At 41.7% G+C, this 20,270-nt stretch overlaps 1 protein-coding gene across 3 annotated transcripts; it reads right to left on the bottom strand.

Annotated features, from left to right (window-relative positions):
* Positions 1-9,217: 9,217 nt before the first annotated feature.
* Positions 9,218-20,235, bottom strand: C1H11orf58 (chromosome 1 C11orf58 homolog). Of its 3 annotated transcripts, none has more exons than XM_034511694.2 (5): positions 19,961-20,235; positions 14,330-14,413; positions 12,312-12,372; positions 10,979-11,088; positions 9,218-10,212 (listed from the first exon to the last, which is right to left on the bottom strand). In XM_034511694.2, the coding sequence occupies exons 1-5, from the start codon at positions 20,021-20,023 to the stop codon at positions 9,988-9,990; spliced, it is 543 nt and encodes a 180-aa protein (XP_034367585.1). In that variant the 5' UTR covers positions 20,024-20,235; the 3' UTR covers positions 9,218-9,987. The 3 variants fall into 3 exon arrangements, with proteins under 3 accessions (XP_034367585.1, XP_076797509.1, XP_076797514.1); XM_076941394.1 differs by having other exon boundaries at positions 20,099-20,159; XM_076941399.1 differs by lacking the exons at positions 14,330-14,413; positions 19,961-20,235 and having other exon boundaries at positions 10,979-11,104; positions 12,312-12,370.
* Positions 20,236-20,270: the final 35 nt, after the last annotated feature.

The raw sequence follows: 20,270 nt of genomic DNA, 5'->3' as shown, positions 1-20,270 counted from the left end.
ATGAGACTATCTTAAAATATGTACATATGTATATGTACACCATACATATATATGTATAGATAATTCTTTAACTTTGAATTTGAAGAAGTGTTTCTTCCTTGATTAAAAAAAAACAAACACAGCCGGGCGGTGGTGGCGCACGCCTTTAATCCCAGCACTTGGAAGGCAGAGGCAGGCGGATTTCTGAGTTCGAGGCCAGCCTGGTCTACCGAGTGAGTTCCAGGTCAGCCAAGGCTATACAGAGAAACCCTGTCTCGAAAAACCAAAAAAAAAAAACAAAAAACAAAAAACAAAACAAAAAAAACAAAAAAACAAAAAAAACAAAGACAAGATTACAGGAATAAAGGAAATTTCTACTGGAATGATGTACATTATTATGACATGTGTTTTTTGTTTGCTTTTTTTGTTTTGGGGTTTTTTTTTGTTTGTTTGTTTGTTTTTTCAAGACAGGGTTTCTCTGTGTAGTCCTGGCTGTCCTGGAACTCACTCTGTAGACCAGGCTGGCCTCGAACTCAGAAATTCGCCTGTCTCTGCCTCCCAAGTGCTGGGATTAAAGGTGTGCGCCACCACCACCCGGCTGTTTGCTTGTTTTTATTTAAACAAAAAATTGTTCTTATATGTACGTGTATGTGCCTGCTTGTCTGATATGCACCACACATGCGTAGGTGGGCACAGAGGTGACAGCAGAGAAGGAAAAGAGGAACACTGGGACTCGGCTCACTTTCTCTTTTTGTATTCAGCCCAGGACCCCAAGCTCGTGAGGACCCACATTTGGGATAAGTGTTCGCTTCTCAGTTAAAGCTCTCTATAAGTGTTCTCCCGATATCCCAGGAGTGTATCCTAGATCACCCCAGGCCACAGGACAGAGATTGATCATTGGATAGATTTGTTTCCTTCTTTGCCATTGAAGATCTTGCTTCTGATGTCATCTTGCACGTTAATACCCATCTCTTCTGCTCTAACATCACACAGCACTGTGTGAACACCTGTCCCTTCTCTGCTGTGCTGTTGAAGGACACATGAGCTGCTGCAGACACTAGTGTGCAGCCACCCAGGTCACAGATAAACCTTCAATTTATAAAGTACCAAACTGAAGCTAGGCCTCATGGCACATACCTACAATACCAGCACTCAGGAGGCTGAGGCAGGAGGATTGCAAATATAAGTCTATCCTGAGTTACAGAGATATAGTTTTAAAATACAAAAACAAAAAACCAAGCAAGCAAGAAAAAAATATCTAAGTATTTCCTACAATAATAGTTTTATTTTGTGTTTCTGCTATGGACTTTCATTACTACCCAGCTTCTCTCCAGACAGCAGTCTCTGAGACCACCCCTGACTCTTTCCTCTTAGTATCCATACCCTGTAATCCCTTCTTAAATGTAGGCTGGAGCTAGTAATTCATATAAAGGATGTGACAAGATGACAGGATGCCACTTGTGAGGAGTCTGCTCCTGAGTGCTAGGATCAAAGACACATGCTACCATACCTGGTCTCTGTGGGATTTTCTTTTTCTTTATGCTAATTGGGGTTTTTGTGATGTTCTCAACCTGTAGGTAAATGTCTTCAGGCCATTTGAGAAGATCCTATCTATTCTCTCTTTTAAAAAAAGACTTATTTTTTAAAATTACCTGTATAAGTGTACGTAGTGGAGGTATGTGTGTATGCATGCAGTTGCACGAGGAGACCAGAAGAGGGCATCAGATGCCCTGGAGCTGGGGTTACAGTGAGTTAGTTGTAAGCCACCTAACGTGGGTGCTGGGAGCTGAACTCAGGTCCTCTGGAAGACCAGCAAATGCTCTTAACTGATGAGCCATCTCTGTAGCCTTGGTAGTATCTCTTCAAAAGTTGTTCTCTGGCTGGCCGTGGCGGTGTACACTTTTAATCCCAGCACTCAGGAGGTAGAGGCAGAGATGGATCTCTGTGAGTTCTAAGGCCAGTCTGGTCTGCAAAGTGAGTCCAAGACAGCCAGGGCTTGTTGAACAGAGAAACTGTGTCTTGAAAAAACAACAACAAAAAGGCATTCTCTGTTCTCTCCTGGCTGCCCCTTTCCAGCACTCCTCTGTATGAATGCTCGCCCTTCACACCGTTGTGCAGGAATCCATGCCCATCTGGGTGAGATGAGCCACAAAGAACTGAAGGTTTTTTTTTGTCACACTCTCCTAACATGTGGTGGCACATTCCACAGACCATCATGACACTTGTTCATACTATTTCAAGAACATAAAGCAAAAGATGTGAGACTTTCCCGGTCACCACAGCACATGTTCAAGCTGGCTGCCTGCATAGTACCAGGTACTGGTGCCAGATCCTGAGGGATAGAGTCACCTACACACTCTGTGACAAACATGCATGTGGAATGTGCAGCTCCTGGGATAGGTTCTCGCCTTCCTTAGGCCTAAGGTTGGCTTCTCAGGATGCACAGGACTAGGTCCTGTGCGTCTAGGACCAGGTCACTCTGTTGAGTCTCTTGAGTGTAGTGTGGTATTCAGCAGTGGCCTCTGCCTCCATGCACTATATTCCAACATCTCAACCATGACCAACCACAAATGTCTCCAGACATTGCCAGATGGACCCAGGGGAAGGAGCTGAAGCCACTCCTGGTTGAGGAGCAATGGTCCAAGGACAACATTTTAGACAAGAAAGCCTCACAGGGTTAGTGATACTAAGAAAGGGTCTGTGTAATAGAAGAGGGCCAGTTGCCGGTGTAACTGGAGCTGCAGGTTGTGAGCTGTCTGTCTTTGGTTTTGGCTGTGTGGAAGTCTGTGGCTAAGGTCCATGTGTTCCACTCTAGCTATGTGAGCTCAATTTTCAGGCCTAATCTTTTATTTATAATATTGCAATTCTTTTGGAAATGGTTTTATGTAGTTTGAAGACTGGCAGGAAAATTGACCCACTGTGGAATTCAGTCTTGGAGGCAATGCCCTGGCAATGGTGGTAGCCCACTCCGAGTGTGAGTTAGGATCTACGAAGCTGCTTCCTGGGTGAGCAGCACTTGTGGGTACCAGGGAGAACAGGCAAGGCCTTGTATGGTAACGAAGGAGATGGTTTGTGGGAAACACGCAATAGGTATTCCTTGGTTTTTCCTGAGGTAGATGTAATTGAGGGGTGCTTTGCGAGAATCTGATGAGGTCTGATATTCAGAAATCAAGCCAGTGGAAGCTCATGTCATAGCAATTTGGTGTTACAGTTAATGTGCACTTGCAGTTTGGACACAGAAAAGTGAGGTCATTTCTCTTTTCCTTTGGCAATCACATGAAGTGGCAAAGAGAAGGAGAAAAGAGTGCAGACACTGGCTTCCATGGACCTCAGGCGCTGGGACAAACTTGGAACTGCATGGAAGAGCTGAAAAGGGAGTGGATTGTGGTAGATGAGCACATGTCTGCTTGTGCAGGATGTGTGTCAGATGGCCAGTCTCTCCCCGAGGAGAGGCCATTTGCCAGAGCCACTTGTCAGGCACACAGGTCTATAGCCTCTGCCTCTATTTTATTGATAAACATTTTGTGTGTGTGTGTGTGTGTGTGTGTGTGTGCGCACATGCATGTGCAATGCACATGTGCATATCGTGTAAGGGCTATTAGAGGGTGTTGAACCCCCTGGAGCTGTAGTTTCAGGAGGTTATAAGCTGCCTGGTGTGCATGCTGGGAAACAAACTCAGGTGTTCTACAAGAGTGTTTGGCACACAGTAGGTTCTCAGTAAATATTTGTAGCGGATCAAATAAGTAATAAAAGGAGAGGAGGAGGAAAAAGGAGGAAGGGGAGGAGGAGAAGAGAAGGAGGAAGAGGAGGAGGAAGAGCTGAAGAAAAGGGGAGGAGGAAGAAGAAGAAGAGGAGGAAGAAGAGGAGGAGGAGGAGGAGGAGGAGGAGGAGGAGGAGGAGGAGGAGGAGGAGGAGGAGGAAGCACCTAAGCTTGTGTGAGGAAACTGCAGTTCAGAGAGCAGGAATACACTCTCCAGAGTGATTCATTCTCATAAAAACAGTAATGCACAAGACAAATATAAGAAGATACAACAAAACAATGATGGATGCCTGGTGTCCACTAGGCCAGAAGAAGACATCAGATCCCTGGAACTGGATTTACATATGGTGGTGAGCCACCTTGTGGGTGCTGGGAATTGAACCTGGGTCCTCTTTAAGATCAAACAGTGCTCTTAACCTCTGAGGCATCTCTCCAGCCTCTGATAATCATACAAGGCAAACTGGGATGTTAGACACTGCTTGAGTCACAAGAGGAACAGAGTCAGTAATGACAGAAATGGAAATGGCGTGGAGACAGCAGAGGCAGAATGCTCACAGCTGGCATTTCTAAGGGGAAGGCTTGCATTTATTGAAGCTGGCATGGAGCAGTCTGTTGTAGGTTTAAGAAACTGCACTTAATCCTCTGAACTCTTGCAAGTTCACCAAGTTAGTTTTTTCACCAAATTTATTTTGAATAAAAGTCAGCTGACAGTTCTCTACCACTTTGTAACTTTTAGATGTGCTTTTATTTTGCCTGCATGTATGTATTTGCTCCATGTGTGTGCCTGGTGCCCAGGGAGGTCAGAAGAGGGCATCAAATCCCCTAGAACTAGAGTTAGAAATGGTTGTGGACCACCATGTTTGTGTGCTAGGAATTGAACCCAGGTCCTTGGCAAGAACAGCCAGTGCTTTAACTGCTGACTTATCTCTTCAGCCTCATGTTCTCTACCAGTTTCACTGAGGACATGTAACTGGAGATTCTGTTATCCTGTTTTTATCACCATGACAGGATACTGGACTGCTTAATTTATAAAGAAGATTGGAATTTGGCTTAGTGGTAGAGTGCTGGCCCAATTCATTCTCATATTCTCTCTCTCTCTCTCTCTCTCTCTCTCTCTCTCTCTCTCTCTCTCTCTCCCTCTCTCTCTCTCTCTCTCTCTCTCTCTCTCCCTCCCTCCCTCCCTCCCTCCCTCCCTCCCTCCCTCTCTCATGTGCTTGGCTTTTAGCAAAGCATGGTGGGGCATACTTATAGTTATTTTAGCCCAGGAGTTCAAGACCTGGGCAACACATTAAGACTACACTTAAGTGCCAGGCAGTGGTGGCACACGCCTTTAATCCCAGCACTTGGGAGGCAGAGGCAGGCAGATTTCTGAGTTCGAGGACAGCCTGGTCTACAGAGTGAGTTCCAGGACAGCCAGGGCTACACAGAGAAACCCTGTCTCGAAAAACCAAACCAACCAACCAAACAAACAAACGACTACACTTAAAAAAAATTAGGGGCTGGGTTATATATAACTCAGTGGTAGTATACATACTTAGTGTACTGAGGTCCTGAGTTCTACCAGCTGGAAGTCAAAACATTTTTTCCTTCTAGTTCTGAGGTTGGGACACTTAAGAACACTGTACCATCAAGTGTTGAGGGTTCTGTGTGGTGTCACCCATGGTAGAAGAGCAGAGGGCAAGACAGGTTTGTGGACAAGGTCATGATGCTCTCCTGGCTTTATAGCCATCTGCCATTACACCAACTAGCTCACCAGGCCAAAACTCCCAGGACCTGATCCATCTCAGCACGTGGGGCTATAGGTGTGGTTAAGGAATGGAGAGCTCGCTTAATATGGTAAGGGCCTAGGCTGCATTTCCAGCACAACAGACCATTCTCACCATCCCTTCCAAAGGGGCCATTTCAAGTATACACCATCTGAATTGCAGAGAGTCAACAAATGTTTCCACTTTTACTTATGTTAGGAGCCTTGAACGATTGTATTCCCCAGACTATTGTACAAGTGGGTATGGGATGGCTGGAAGGTACTGTCTTTCCCTCCAGTGAGATCTTCTAAGGAGGTGGAGCTAGTAAGTATCACCTCCAAGTGCTCAAGAATGGGAGGTTTTTAGCAGAACCTCAACACGGGGGTGTGCACATCCTACTGTGATGTTCACTGAGTCACAGTGACAGACACCACTAATAAGCCAAGGAAGAAACAAGACAAGGTTTAGGAAAATAGGATCCTGGTGGAATCAAACTTTTGCACTGTAGTGTCAAGGGTCAGCAGAAGTCATGTTGGGGTGGATTGTAAAAGAGAATGAGGTAGGTAATAATAGAAATGGTTATTAAATTCATTATAGGAGGGGCTGCAAAGTTGGTTCAACAGTTAAGAGCACTTGTTCTTACCGAGGAACTCGGTTGAATTCTTAGCACCCACATGGAGGTTCACCGTCATCTAACAACACTCAGGTCTCTGGTGGTTGTGATCACCATGTGGGAGCTAGGAATAAAACCTGCACCCTTTACAGGAGCAACCCGTACTCTTAAATGCTGGGCCATCTTGCCAGCCCCGCGCTTGTTCTCACAGTGCTGGCCTTTCCTAGTTGCTCACCTGCATGCTTCACTGTAGTCTCACAGTTACTAACCAAGATGCTCAGCCTGCTGTGCTTTTACTGATGCAAGGAAAGGCCAGTGGGCACACTGTGCTCAGGTTGCTTACGTTATTATCAATAATGGAGAGAGCTGGGTTGTGGGACACTTGTCCATGCTGTGGCTTTAATAAGCATGAGTTCATGGAATTAAAAATATGTTCATTTAGGAGCGGGAATGTACACCACAGTGCATGATACGTGGAGTCAGGCAACTGTGGGAGTCCTCAACCTCCACATCAGATCTGGGATTGAACTTAGGTTGTCTGGCTTAGGGTGAAGTGTTTGTACTTGGGGAACCAGCCAGCCAGCCCAGTTCACGAAAGACAGAAGAAAAAGACATTACAGAGATAGGAAAAGAGGCTCATAACTTGTAGATTGTTTTTTATATAAGAGTAAGAAGTCAGGCGTAGCATCACCTACATGCCCTTAATCAACACTACAGGCAGAGGCATGGGATCCTTGAATTCCAGGACATCCAGAGATAACCTGTCTACAAAATACAAAACAAAACACACAGATGAACAAAAAGAGTTAAGAGTTGACTAGACAAGAGTCACAGGCACTGTGAGGTCCTCCAGCATTTTCCATTGGCTTGTTGATCTTTTTCCAGAATAACTTGCAGGCCTTGGGTCCATCTAAAGGTGTTAGGTCTCTTAGCAGGAAGGTGTGATCTCGGAGCCATCAGTGGTGACAGAGCAGCAAGGGAAGTCCCTGTGTGCTCACCTGGTAGCAGAAATAAATTTCCCCATTTGCAGGGCGACCCAAATGTGTTTTCAAGTGAGGTCATCACACTGGGTATTTCTGCTGCTTCCATTCTCCCAGGTGTGAAATGTCTAGCAAGCTTTTAGCTACTACAAGTGACATGAATTTGTCATTAAGGGCAGCTGGACCCCTGTTAAGTTGCATCTCTGGGTACAAACTTGGGATAAGGACAGTTATGAAGTCACTAATATGGAAAATCACCACCTTTCCACTGTGCCCAATTGATCAAAAATAATTTGTATTGAGTTTTCTATCTCATTTACTTAGTGTGTGCTCAGCTGCCATAGCATGTGTGCAAGTTCAGAGGATAATTCAAAGCAGTTGTTCTTGACTTCTACCACATGGGTACTGGAGAGCAAACTCAGGTCGTCAAGGGCAGGACTGACAGCTAGTGCCTCTACAGTCTTACTGGTCCAATTTCCTGATGTTTTAAAGAACTGTGGAGACAAAAATGGAGAAGAGCCTGAGGAAAAGGAGGTCCAGCAACAGGCCCAAATTGGGATCCAGCTCAAGGGGAGGCCCCAAGGCCTGACACTATTACTGAGGCTATGGAATGCCCACAGAAAGGGACCTATCATCACTGCCCACCAAAAGACCCAACAAACAGCTGAGTCAGATGCAGATATTTATACACAACCAATGAACAGAAGGTGATGACCCCTGTGGTTGAATTAGGGAAAAGCTGGAAGAAGCTGAGGAGGAGGGTGACCCTGTAGGAGGACCAGCAGTCTCAACTAACCTGGACCCCCAAGATCTCTCAGACACTGGACCACCAGCCAGGCAGCATACACCAGCCGATATGAGACCTGCCCCCCCCCCCCCCAACACATATACAGCAGAGGACTGCCGGGTCTGGACTCAGAAGATGCACCTAACCCTAAGAGACTGGAGGGACTAAGACACTCCCCAGGGTTTGGGGGAGGTGGGGACATCTTGATAGAGTCAGGGCAGGGGGGTGGATGCAGGGGGGAGAGGAGGTATGGGATGTGGAACAGTCAGAGGGTGGACTGGGAAAGGGAAGAAAATCTGGATTGTAAAAAAAAAAGATTAAATAAAATTTAAAAATAGAAAAAAACCATCTGGGGTTATGAAAGTCAAGTATTCAAATTTAAAAAAACACTGAGTACACGACAGCATATCAAGTCTTTTGTTTTCCTTTCATGTTGTTAAACTTCCTTGCTATTCATTCATGTAAGACAGGCGAGGTGTTTAATGTGGTGTAGGGACTGCAGGGCCTCATGGACCAATACTCCAAAACCTATTTTAACTCTGAGTTCTGTTGGTGTTCAGTAGTTAGACATGGATTTAAAAACAACAACAACAACAAAAAAAACCCCTATAAATTGCCCTGCATGTTTAACAGTGAATTGATGGGAATGCTTTAAAATCTCACTGATTCTTCTGTGGTCCTGAGGACACCTTTTCCATGTGAGCAAAGTGCCCCCAGGCAGCTGGGTTTTCCAGCTTCCCTTAGTATTTCTTAGTCCTTCTATGCAGCTTCTCAGACCTCGGGGCAGTCATCTCAGTCTCCCTAGCACTAGGGTGCCAGGCTAGCAACTCATGGTTCTGCTCTTAAATGGTGTTTTACTTCCTGGTATGTTTGTGCACCACTCACCTTCCTGGTGCCTGTGGAGGTGAGAAGGCTACACTGGATTGCCTGGAACTGGAATTAGTTGTAAGCTGCCATATAGATGCTGAAATAGAACCCTGGTCCTCTGGAAGGACAGCCAGTGCTCTTAATCACTGAGCCATCTCTCTAGCCTCTCATCTATTCTTAAACATAATTTAGCTTTCAGTTTCTACTTAAGTTAACTATAATGTGCAATCCCAGAGGCTGGATTTGAAAATCAATGTTTAAGCTAAAACCAAACTTCTTCAAGGTACATTACACACACTGTTGTTAACTGTGTACAAACCAAGTAGCGAGCAGAAGAGTCCCACTTGCTCTAGCAGTGCAGTCCCCTGGCGATGCGTCCTCTCAGCCATCAGTCAAGAGAAGATGAGATGAACATGGTTTCCTACTTCTCACTCAGAAAGCCTGTTCCCCATTACAGACAATGAGGATAAAGGCATCACAGCCAAATATGGGAAACTGCTTTCTCTTTATTTAGACCTTAGAAGGAAAAATGAACTTTGGTCACATAGTACCTTAAAAAAAATCCAGTTTTACATATTTCTAAATACACAGGACTAAATGAGCAGAGAAATAATTTCTTCTGTAAAAACTGGCCAAATTTTATCAAAACTTTACCATACAGTGAAATCAAATTATATAAAGACTTTTTGGGTTTGCAACCTTTGAATGATGTGACAGGGCACTTCCACACACCAGTGTCCTATGCTTGCTGTGGTCTGAGAGCAGAGACTAAACAAGCATGGACTGTCAACGATGGTCTGCAGCGTGGCTGCTGGCAGCCAAATCCATGATGGACAGGTCTACTTTAACAAAGTATAATCAAGGGAACTCGTCACAGTATCAAATGAATTACGTAAGAGAAAAATAGCAACAAACCAAAAGATGACGATGAGAGAGCTACCACAGACAAAGCAAGCGTCCCCCATAATGCACCTACAGGGGCAACCGGTGGGAGAGGGCAGATGATGCTAATATGAGAGGAAGCTGAGTACAGTATTTATTTTTCATTTTATACAACTCTGACTCTTTACAAAAATGGTTATAGTCATGCCCAGAGAAATGTAACCCACGGCATTTGAAAGCAAACACTCTTTGTAGTTATTTAAAAGGGCCTTTTTAAAAATTATAATACAAAGGTCTGTGCTCTGTAAGCAGTCCTCCACTGTGCATTATAACAATAAGGCTTACTTTTAATACAAAGACTAAGTGTTTGGTAGTTATGAGCCACTGGACTTGACAAACATCATCTTATAATTGCTCTTTGCATCTTTTTTGCTCTTCGGGTCTTCTGTGTCATCGGGATGAGCAGCATGAAGCTCTTCCGCAGACTCCTCCTTCTCAGACTCAGAGTCACTGTCTGAGTCATCTGGACTTTCAGCATCAGGAGAGTCGTCCTCACCGTCGTCATCTCCAGCCACATCGCCTTCCCCGTCATGATCTACCTAAAACATCAACCAAAGGCCTGTGAGGGAAAAACAAGTGGCCAGTACCCAAACTGGGAACTGAGACTGACCCTTACTGTCTTCAAAACAATCCACTTAGTTGGGCATAGTGATGCACACCTTTAATGTCAGCACTCAGGAGGCAGAGGCAGGTGGATCTCTATGAGTTCAAGTTACAGCAGGGGCTACATAGTGAGACTCTGTCTCAAAACACCCTACATTCCAAAGAAAAACCCCCAAAGCAGTCCACTTAATAGTACAGGTCAGTATTTCATAGACACATTAAAATCCCTGGGTGGCTGAGGGAAGACTGAGGACAGCCATTCCAGACTAAGGAAAGCTGCTCAGGAGCACTCTGTTGTTGTCTCCCTCCTCTAGCTTGAAATTTTTTGCTTTTCTTTTTGTGAAACAGCATCTGTCAGTAATTCACACTGTTCTAGTCACTAGTACACATTGGCACTTACTACAAAGACAAGTCAAGAAACAGCTAAGAAACAAATCTAAGCCAGAATTTTAAACTTAAATGAAAGATTTTATCTTATGAGCGTTTATTCATATTTGTTAAAGGTTCGCCTAAGTTAAGTAAAATTTACCCTAAGCCAACATTAGAATACTCATTTTAACTCCTTAAGAAACTCCTGACTCTCTAGTGACAAAGACATGCTGTAAGAGTGTTTTAAGTAGCCAACAAGAAAGCATTCTCTCTAGGGTGCTCGGCTGCTCTGGCAACGGAAAGTGATGGTGTTCCAGTCATGAGCAGTCATACCTCACTGAAGCCGAGCCCGCAGTGCCGCCGGTACCGTCCTGACAGCTTGCTGTCCATGCTCTGCTGGTACTGAGACTCCAGCTCCTCATTAATCTTCTTGTCTTCTTCCCCTGCGTGTCCATTGTACTTTGGTTATGATTCAGTCAAATCAACAAAAACATCTGATTACACAAAAAGACCCACAAAACAGAGGCTATTCTATTCAGGGCTGAGTTCTCTAACTGGGATTGACTTCACGATGCCTTCTGTGGACAGTTTCTGTAGCACAGTTGCTACCCACTAAACAACACAGTAGTCAACAGACATATTTATGGGGACTTTTAGGAGCCAACCTTCTAAATTAAGTGTCTAATGATCACTCTGAAGGTTTTCTCCAAGGGACCTAAAAACCTCTGACAAACGGGAGCATCTGTTTCTGAACAGAGAAAACAAAAATGAGCAATTCTACTCAGAGCATTCAAGGTCATTTCAGGGTGGCTTGGTAATGCTTCTTGGTGTCTGTCTTTGCTTCTCAGTTGATAAAAACAAATAAACTAAAAACTCAAGTTATTTAATATGCAACATTTGTATGTTCGTACTTACTCTACACTAGAAGGAGGAGCGAGCACTAACAGCCCTGTGAACCCCACTTAAAACAGATGGTCCCCAATAGTCTGTACTCAAGACTGGGCACAGTGCTTTAGTGTATAAACACAAAAGCAATTTTAGGTTCCAATCACAAATTTTTGTGCTTCAGGTTATTTTCCTCACAGACCTACCTCTCAATGTCTTTGGCATTCATTATCTAGTGAGCACAGCAAGGACTGTCATGGTCTTTTCACGAATTCCTGTCATTTCACTTTGCTACAATTCCCAAGTTTAAAAGAGGAAGTATTAAACGCCAAAATGCCTTTCCATTTTGCAAAGCTGATGCTCTACCTTATGGAACAATGCTAATCATTCTGAAATAACTAATGTCAGAAAAATGATAGATTTTTTAAAAGAGTTCTGAAATATACTATATAAGATAGGTCACATAAAGTTAAATGATTCAGTTAAAATTTTTGTTACAGTTAGTTTAGATTATGCTGTTAATTAATAACAACCAAGATTTTGTTTACTTTCCAGCAGACTGAATTAAAATCCAACAATCTGCAGTTTTTATTAAAAATTTTTTCCATATATTTTTTCCCTTTTCTGGTGCTGCAAAGCCAGGGCTTTAACCACACTAGGCAACTGGTAAATTCCAAATAGAATTTACTTCCCTTGAGATGCTTTAATTAACAGAACTATGAACAGAAAAGCTCAAAATCATATAAATCTAGCACCTCTACTTTAACCATGTTTTTCTTACCTGTTCGGAAGTGAGATGTTGATTTGTGATCTCCTATAACAAGACGACCAGTGTGTTCCTTCTGTAAGAAGGTAGAAAATATATTAAAACTTGAAATTGCTCGTTCAATAGAATTACTGGGTATTTACTATAATGTAGTGGAAACTACTGCAGGCTTCTGGAATATTCTGAAGACTAAGGCATAAATCAAGATCTCTGTCTTCATGAAATTACATATTAACAAGAGGAAAGATTAAACAGTGAATTATACAATATCAGAAGGCAGTGCCATCAAAACAAAACAGAGAGTACAGTGACAGAAAACTCAAAGGAAGACCAGGTTCCAATATTTTGAGACAAAGTCTCACTATGTAGACCAGGCTGGCTTTGAACTCATAAGAGATCTACCTGCATCTGCCTCCCACGTGGTAGGATTAAAGGCAAGCACCATCATGCCTGTCCCAAGCTGGAATTTTAAGTGATACGTAATGAGAAAATTAAGCTAGCCCAAGCATTTTCTTTCCTACTGAGTGTGTGCTGTCATTTTGTCATGGCCCCTTACCCCCATCTCAACACTGATTTCTCTATGTAGTTCTGATTGTCCTGGAACTCATTCTGTAAACCATGCTGGCCTGCAGCTTAAGAGATTAGATTACAATAAACCCTTAATTTCAACCTGTCAAAAAAAAAAAAAAGACCTTAAAACCACATAATACAATACATAAAAATACTTTAATTCAAAGAAACTACATAATTAGTTCATTATGTTAGTTCAGTCCACTCTTTATACTTCCCATTTCATTTCCTAAAGTAACGAAAGGATCCATGAAAAGAGGGAAAGATTAAATCTAATTCCAAAGTAACATTAAAAACCACCTGTGGAGACACATGTATGTCTTCCTGTTTCTCCTACCTAAGGACACATCTAAGCTCCACCTCCAGCCCTTTAGGCAAAGATTTACATGATGGTAGAAAGCCCATTAACTGGTCACCAAATTTTACAGATTCTGTTAGGATGTTTTTAGTATGTCACAATTTTCATCCTAGTACTTTATCATGTCCCCTAAATTATTACTTTATAAACCTTTAACAAGTCTTTTATTTGTAAATGCCAAGAGAAAGTTGTGTACTATGAAAAACTGCAAGTCCTCAGGGAGCATGGATCACTGACTCACTACAGAAATGCCTCCCGACAGCTCTGAGGGTCTGCCTTCCTCAGGCTCTCTGTTCAGAACCCCTGCTGGAGCTGAGTCTGTATATCTGCCCACTACTATTTCTGGAAGCTTTCTTGGGTGGCAAAGTCAGAGATAACTGGCCACTACTGTAAGCTCCCTCACACTAGTGACTCTGTGGTAGTTTCAGTTTCTTTCAAAGCACAATCGTCACCACGTCACCATTGGTGATACCCAGGACCCAGAGCAGTGTTGGCATGTATCAGATAATCAGTAACTGCTGGTGAAATGCACCAGGGCTTCCCGTGTACAACAAAAACAAAGGGTGGGGTTTTATCTTGGGGTGCTGAAAAGAAAAAATGCTCTCCCAATGCTTTCAAATGTAGTTTGTAAAACATAACTTCTAGGAAAAGAAAGGCTTTCAAAGAGTGCTTTTCTAGCACCCATAACTATACATTTAATTAAACTTGGTTGTATTACAAGATACATGCAACATTCCTAAAATTAGGTCTCTGATAAGCAATATTCTCTTGGCTGGTACTTTAAAGGCTATGAAATACAGACTTCTGACTTTGAGAAGCAGCTTTAATTGCTTAGAAATGCCTTCTATGAAAACCATCAGCAGCAAGCAATCAGCTAAGTTTATACAAATCCAATTTTCTTCATACAGTCTCTAACCACACTGGCAAAGAAAGCCCAGACTGGTTCTGAAATAGTATAAATGGAAAGTGTTTAGTTAGGCTAGGTATACTTCTCAAAGCCAAAAACAATCAAGAAGATGGAACCCAAGATGCCCCATCCTCCTCACTTAACCCCTAGAAACACAGCATTGTTTTAAAAGGATAAAGACAGATATACAATGCTTACCTTTCCCGCACCCATAAGTCTCAAGAACTTTTGTTTTCTTTCTTCATTGCCCAAGTCTGCTGCCTCCCAATTGCTAGATCCAAGCTGCAAGACATTAGTTATCTTGGTCTTTGTTCTGCATTTACAAATACTAAAATATTTACAGTCAATCTCTAACTCCAAGTTTTAACTAACTGGGACTCATGGTTTTTAGAAGTTAATCAGTGTATCACACCTGAGTTCTGCTAGACTCCCTTCCCTCACCTCATGGCAGAACCCTTAATTTTGTTACAGCCACAGCTCTATCTATAAAGCCTGAAAATGCCAGCATCACATAGAGTGCTCATACATTACTGTGTTCACACTCCTGTGGATCCCAAGCTTCAGGATGCAAATCTGTGACACTTATTACCCTAGATCGAGCTGTGAAGGGGACTAGAGCACTCAGTACCAGAAGGTTGCCAGGACTGGTAAACAAAGCTTTAAAAATTCTGGGTTTGGGCCAGTGAGATGGCTCAATGGAAGAAGTTGCTTGTTACCAAGCCTGACAACTTAAGTTTGATCCCCTGGGATTCCAAGGTGGAAAAAACTGACTCCCATGTAGTGTGACATGGAATTATGCTGAGTATACATGTATATACACATGTTCACATACACAAAAAAATTAATAAATCACTCAAAAATATACCTTGTTGATATTCTAAGGAATAACATGTCATCATAATCTTTCAAGTTTTTTTTTTTTTTTTTTTGGTTTGTTTGAGAAATTCCAATTATTTATTAGACCCAAAATGTTTTATTGTTTAAGAGATCTTTCAAAGAACAGAAATAAAGTTTACTCCAAAACAAAACAAAACAAAAACAAAAACAACAACAACAAAAAAAGGATCCTTCAAGTAACAATGGGTCACAGAACGCTTTTGACAATTTAAATACTATAGAATCATAATAACTATATTTTCCTTTACATCTTGAAACAAATGTAAGATTTCATTATAATCTGTCAACCACTTCCAGCCATACTAAGAACGACTAAAAGTAAGGAAACAGAAAAGAGGAAAACTTTTTGCACTATATTGTATCAAATACTTTACTGACAAAATGTCCAGTCATCTTTTGTGCAGAATTTAAAATTTTTTACCCAAAAGAAGAAAACTGACAAAAGGCATTTTAGAACTAAAAAAAAAAAAAAGAGGGCCAGAGAGTTGTCTCAGTGGTTAAGAGCAATAGATATTCTTTAGAGAACCTGGGTTTCATTCCCAGCACTGACATGGCAGTTTACAACTGTCTGTAACTCCTGTTCTAGTAAATTCACGCTCTCTTCTGGCCTCCATGGGTATACCTGATGCACAGACATATTTGTAAGCAACACGCTTATACACAGAAAAATTGATAATAAAAAAGAAAGCAAAATAGCAGGTAGTATAGAATTATAGACTAAAAATGAGGACAAAGTTATGTGCAAATAACTCAGGGCAATTCTTTGTATTATAAACGACTAGATGAGTTTTTCCAACCCACCAATCAACGTGAGACAAACAGGAATAAAGAATGTGGTACCCTCATCCAGAAAGCCACTCAACGGGAAGGGCTCCGTTTTGCAGAAAGAGTTTCATTTTGCAAGAAGAGCTGGGACCATCTCATTTTTCTAAAAGGATGCTTGACTTTTACTTCATCTTTTATTATATGTGTACAACATTTACTTGATTTGTAATGGGCAAAGGCTGAAGACAGGTGTGCATACAAAGGTGACTAAAAGAAAAAGATGATAAAGAAATGAAGACATTCATTGGATTGATCATTCTAACTAAAATATAATAAAAATAAAAAAATGTTTTACAATTATGGAGCAAAGATGAAAAATTTCCAACACAAAATGATAAGTCTTCAGTTTTCAAAGAATCCAAGTATTACATTTTTTGACTATGAAAATACAAGAAATAGAAGTGATGAGAAAGCTAAAACCTATTAGGAATAGATAAGCAATCTGTAACCACGTGTTCTAGTTGATACATGACACCAATGGGCAATCAGCTTTATCAACAGGATGCCAAGTCTTTGGGTTTAAAGACTGTTAAAAATCAGAAACCAATAGAGTAGAAGTTTAGATTTGTTATTGTTAAATTTAGATTAAAATTCCTAGTAGTCAGTGATAGTCCCCTTTTGTTTCTCTGAAAATTAATGAAATATAAAGAATTTTTAAAACAAGAAGAACAACTTCTCCTGGGTATGAGAGTTAAAGCATTTGCACCACACTTCTTGTTCTTCTAAATTACATTTGGTGAGGAGATTATATGTTCTTATAATTTTGGCTGCCTAAGTTACAAATCTCTATTCCTTTCCATGACCACAGATCTTTTTATAGATCAATTAGTCTTAACTATTTCTAGCTCATTATAATAAAGTACCACCACTACCAATTCTTATTCTCACTAAACCACTTGCTTTGACAGCCAAGACTGACACTTAACTTAGTTTTGATTCCTTATTTACTAAGACTTTTCAGAAGTCTGTTTTATGACTGGTGTGGTGGCCCATGCCTATTTATAATCATGAGATGAAGGCAGCAGTATCCTGAGTTTTGGGGCTACACAGAAAATTTAATACCAGCCTCAGGTACACAGTAGCCTTGAATCGAAATCCCAATGGCTGGGGACACAGCTCAGTGGTAGAGAACTTGCTTAGCATGTATGAGGTCGTGGGTTTGACTCCCCACACCCAAAACCAAACTAAGCCACCACCAACAACAAAAGAAGCCATCTCAACAATGCACGAAGAGTTGCATACACGTTAAAAATCTAATATGAAACCTGAAAAGCTCTGATTCGAAAGTTCTTTTGAATGCTAACATGGCACAAATTATTCACCCGACCTTACAGGGTAACTCAGTCAATGGTAGGTGCACTCAAAATATTATGTATAGTTACTTTCAGGCACATTTGTGTATGCATGAAATAGGTCAATCTCTTACCTATACTCAAACCTTATCCTCAGGATAGCTCATTATAAATATGCAAATATTCCCAAATCCAACAAATTCTGAAACCTGAAACCCTCCTGGTTCTCAGCCTAAGGAGTGCTCAACATGCAACCTTCTTTAACTTAATAAATAACCTCCCACTCCCATTCCCTCTAGAGCAGTGATTCTCAGCCTGTGAGACTCCTTTGGGGGTGGCATACCAGATCTTTACACTATGGTTCATAACAGTAACAAAATTACAGTTATGAAGTGGCAACGAAAAATTTTATGGCTGGGGACCACCACAACTCGAGGAAAGAATTAAAGGGTTGCAGTGTTAGGAAGGTTGAGAAGCACTGCTCTAGAGCCGCTCACAGTCCAACGAGCAGACCGACAGGCAGGTAATAAAGGACACTAAGGCTCGGAACTGCATCAGCTGCTCCCATGCTTTGGCCACAACTTCTGCTTCTTTCACACATACTGCACAGGGCCAATTTAGCTCGTGTTCTACAAACCACAGCTGCAGACCTGTAAAAAGCTAAAAACACAACTATCTAGACTCCAACTTTTCCAATTTCCTCTTCTATTACAGAATACACTCAAGCTGGAGTTGTAGCTTACACACAAGGTTTCACTGACCAGCAGACACATACCCAACAAGAACATAGCAGCAAACATCTTGACGTTTTTTACCTAAGTAACTCTTTTACAATCTCTATTTTATTTTTTTTTAAATGCATTGTTGTTGTTTTTGGTTCTTCGTTTCAAAGAACAGCAAGTACCTTTCCAAAATACCACATTCTGAAACACAGTGCCTAACAACTATTTGGGATTCTCCCACTCTGATAGAACAGCTTTCATTATCCACTTCAACGAAACCTCAAGAAGCTCTTTTCATTATTCCTCACCATAGACTGCAGTCATGTTTTGCTTCTCATAAACATATCCCACTGACTATATACTTGAGATTACTTCTGTGTCACCCTTTCTCAGCAGTGCATTCTGAGATATCATACCTATTTCTAGTATCTTCTGGTTTTGTTGCCCTAAATTATGCATCAAGTCAGTGAACTAAAAAAACCTTGCAGTAGATACTAACACATTATTGATAGTTGATTTTCTAAAATTACCAGGTGTATATTGAAAATACAGATGAACCAAACAAACAAAAATATCAAGCAAGGTAACATCCAATTAGCAGTAAAAATAATAAACATATACAACGGAAACTGAGTTAAGAAAACCACTGTTTAGGGACAAGTTACTGTACAATACCATAACATTAAGAACACAATTATTTTTATTATAGGCAAAGTCTCAGGTCCCAATCTTGAAATGCAACTATAATCACCTTTGAAGACAACAGTTACAGGATCCGAAATATATCAAAGTTCACCTGGCTCAAAAGTTGTTTTATTTCTGAGTCTATCAAAGAAAGTATGTGTGACATCCTGGCAATCAATTCATAGTTGGTAGTCAGGAGGAAAACAATGTAACAGCTCTTTAGACCTAGTTTAGATCACTGAAAAACCTAGACAAGTTCCTAACAATGCAGAATGACCGTATTAACAATGTAAGATCTAAATTCCAGTAGCAGGGAAAACAAGAGACATGAATTAATCTCACAGACAACCAGTCATTCCTCCACTCTTTTTAAACTGATTACTAATCTTTCTTATAGGACTAAAATTTATTTAAATATTCTTACTATTCTGGTCTTCACCCCATCTTTCAACCAAAGGAGTGTGGTTCTTAGTATTCTCTCATTAACTACACAATAGTTCAGGGAACCTACTATGGCTCACAAAGGACTTATGAAAGACACCGAATTGCACTAAAAATTACAATTCTGAAGCTGACAGTGTATTTCATCTGTCTCAGGATGACTTCCTCACGTTCCCTTCCCAGTAATTTTCCCATCAATGTTTCCAAAGGATTTCATTATAGAAGAACCTAATTTTACAAGTACAAGTTACCTGCAGTTTCCATGACACTACGTACGCTAGAGCTAAGACAAATATAACAGAAGCATCTTCTTTATTAATCTTTCAATTCCAGTATCTGGCATTGCGGTCAATATTTAACAGGTTATAAGGGACAGTTTATTATTTAAACCGATAAGCTGAAGGCAGGAGAAGATAGGAAAAGGTATTTGACATCGAAATGAGCTTCAGGGTCCCACTCTCTCTGACCTCGCCATTATTCTATTACCAAACTGTATACCACAATCTTCGGCTTAATACTGGTTTCTGTTTATTATGAATGGTGTAGAAAAGGGCAGCAATTACCAGTACACAGCAAAAAAAAAAAAAAAAAAAATGATTCGGGCTGGAAAATTTGTCCAAATGTGATTGAACATTCCACCATTGTCAGAGGAGCGTTTTAAACCTAAGTCAGGAGTATGACATATCTATCCTGAAATGACTAAGAAATGAGCTTCACCGGTCCCCCAAAGACTTCTGGATTAAGCTCTTTTTCTTTTTCGACCCTTCTCAGGATTTCCTTCCTCAACCCCACTTCCTACGCAGGTCTCTGGATATCAGCTCAGGGCCTCTTCAAACCTTCAGATTCTAGTAAGAAAAGGAAGACATCCCTCGTTGCGCCCCCTTCCTTCGGGCGCTTCTTCCTCCATCCACCCTTCCCGGCCTACCCCAGCCTTCAGTAGGCCTCAACCCTCATCCATTGTTATTTACATCGTCGTCGGGGGAGGCTGAACGTTTCACCCCGTGCGGGTGAGACTCCCGGGCAGAACTCATCGTAGCTGGGATCCCGACGGGGATATGCCAAACAGACTCGCAGTTCTCCTTAAACGCGACACCAGCAGCCCTCACCCAGCCGCCGGACCAAGCAGCGCCACTCCAGAACGCAGAGCCCCTCCGGGCCTTCTCCGCCACAGTCGTCACTGCTGCGGCCGCTCGCCACCCTGGAGCATACCGGGAGTTGTAGTTTTCTGGACTCACTCTTTACTGGCCTGACTAAGCCGTCTTCAGTGACTTAAACTAC

The sequence above is a fragment of the Arvicanthis niloticus genome, chromosome 1 (genome assembly GCF_011762505.2).
Source record: "Arvicanthis niloticus isolate mArvNil1 chromosome 1, mArvNil1.pat.X, whole genome shotgun sequence".
In the NCBI taxonomy this organism is placed as follows: domain Eukaryota; kingdom Metazoa; phylum Chordata; class Mammalia; order Rodentia; family Muridae; genus Arvicanthis; species Arvicanthis niloticus.
This window is presented reverse-complemented; position numbering and strand designations above follow the sequence as displayed.

Bases quoted from the DNA above. Each gene is read 5' to 3' on its own strand.
- C1H11orf58 (XM_034511694.2), bottom strand. From the start codon at position 20,023: ATGAGTTCTGCCCGGGAGTCTCACCCGCACGGGGTGAAACGTTCAGCC. The intron at 12,373-14,329 runs GTAAGCATTGTA...ACCTTCTTACAG, and splicing joins GACTTATGGGTGCGGGAAAG to AAGGAACACACTGGTCGTCT. The intron at 10,213-10,978 runs GTATGACTGCTC...TTGATGTTTTAG, and splicing joins GCGGGCTCGGCTTCAGTGAG to GTAGATCATGACGGGGAAGG.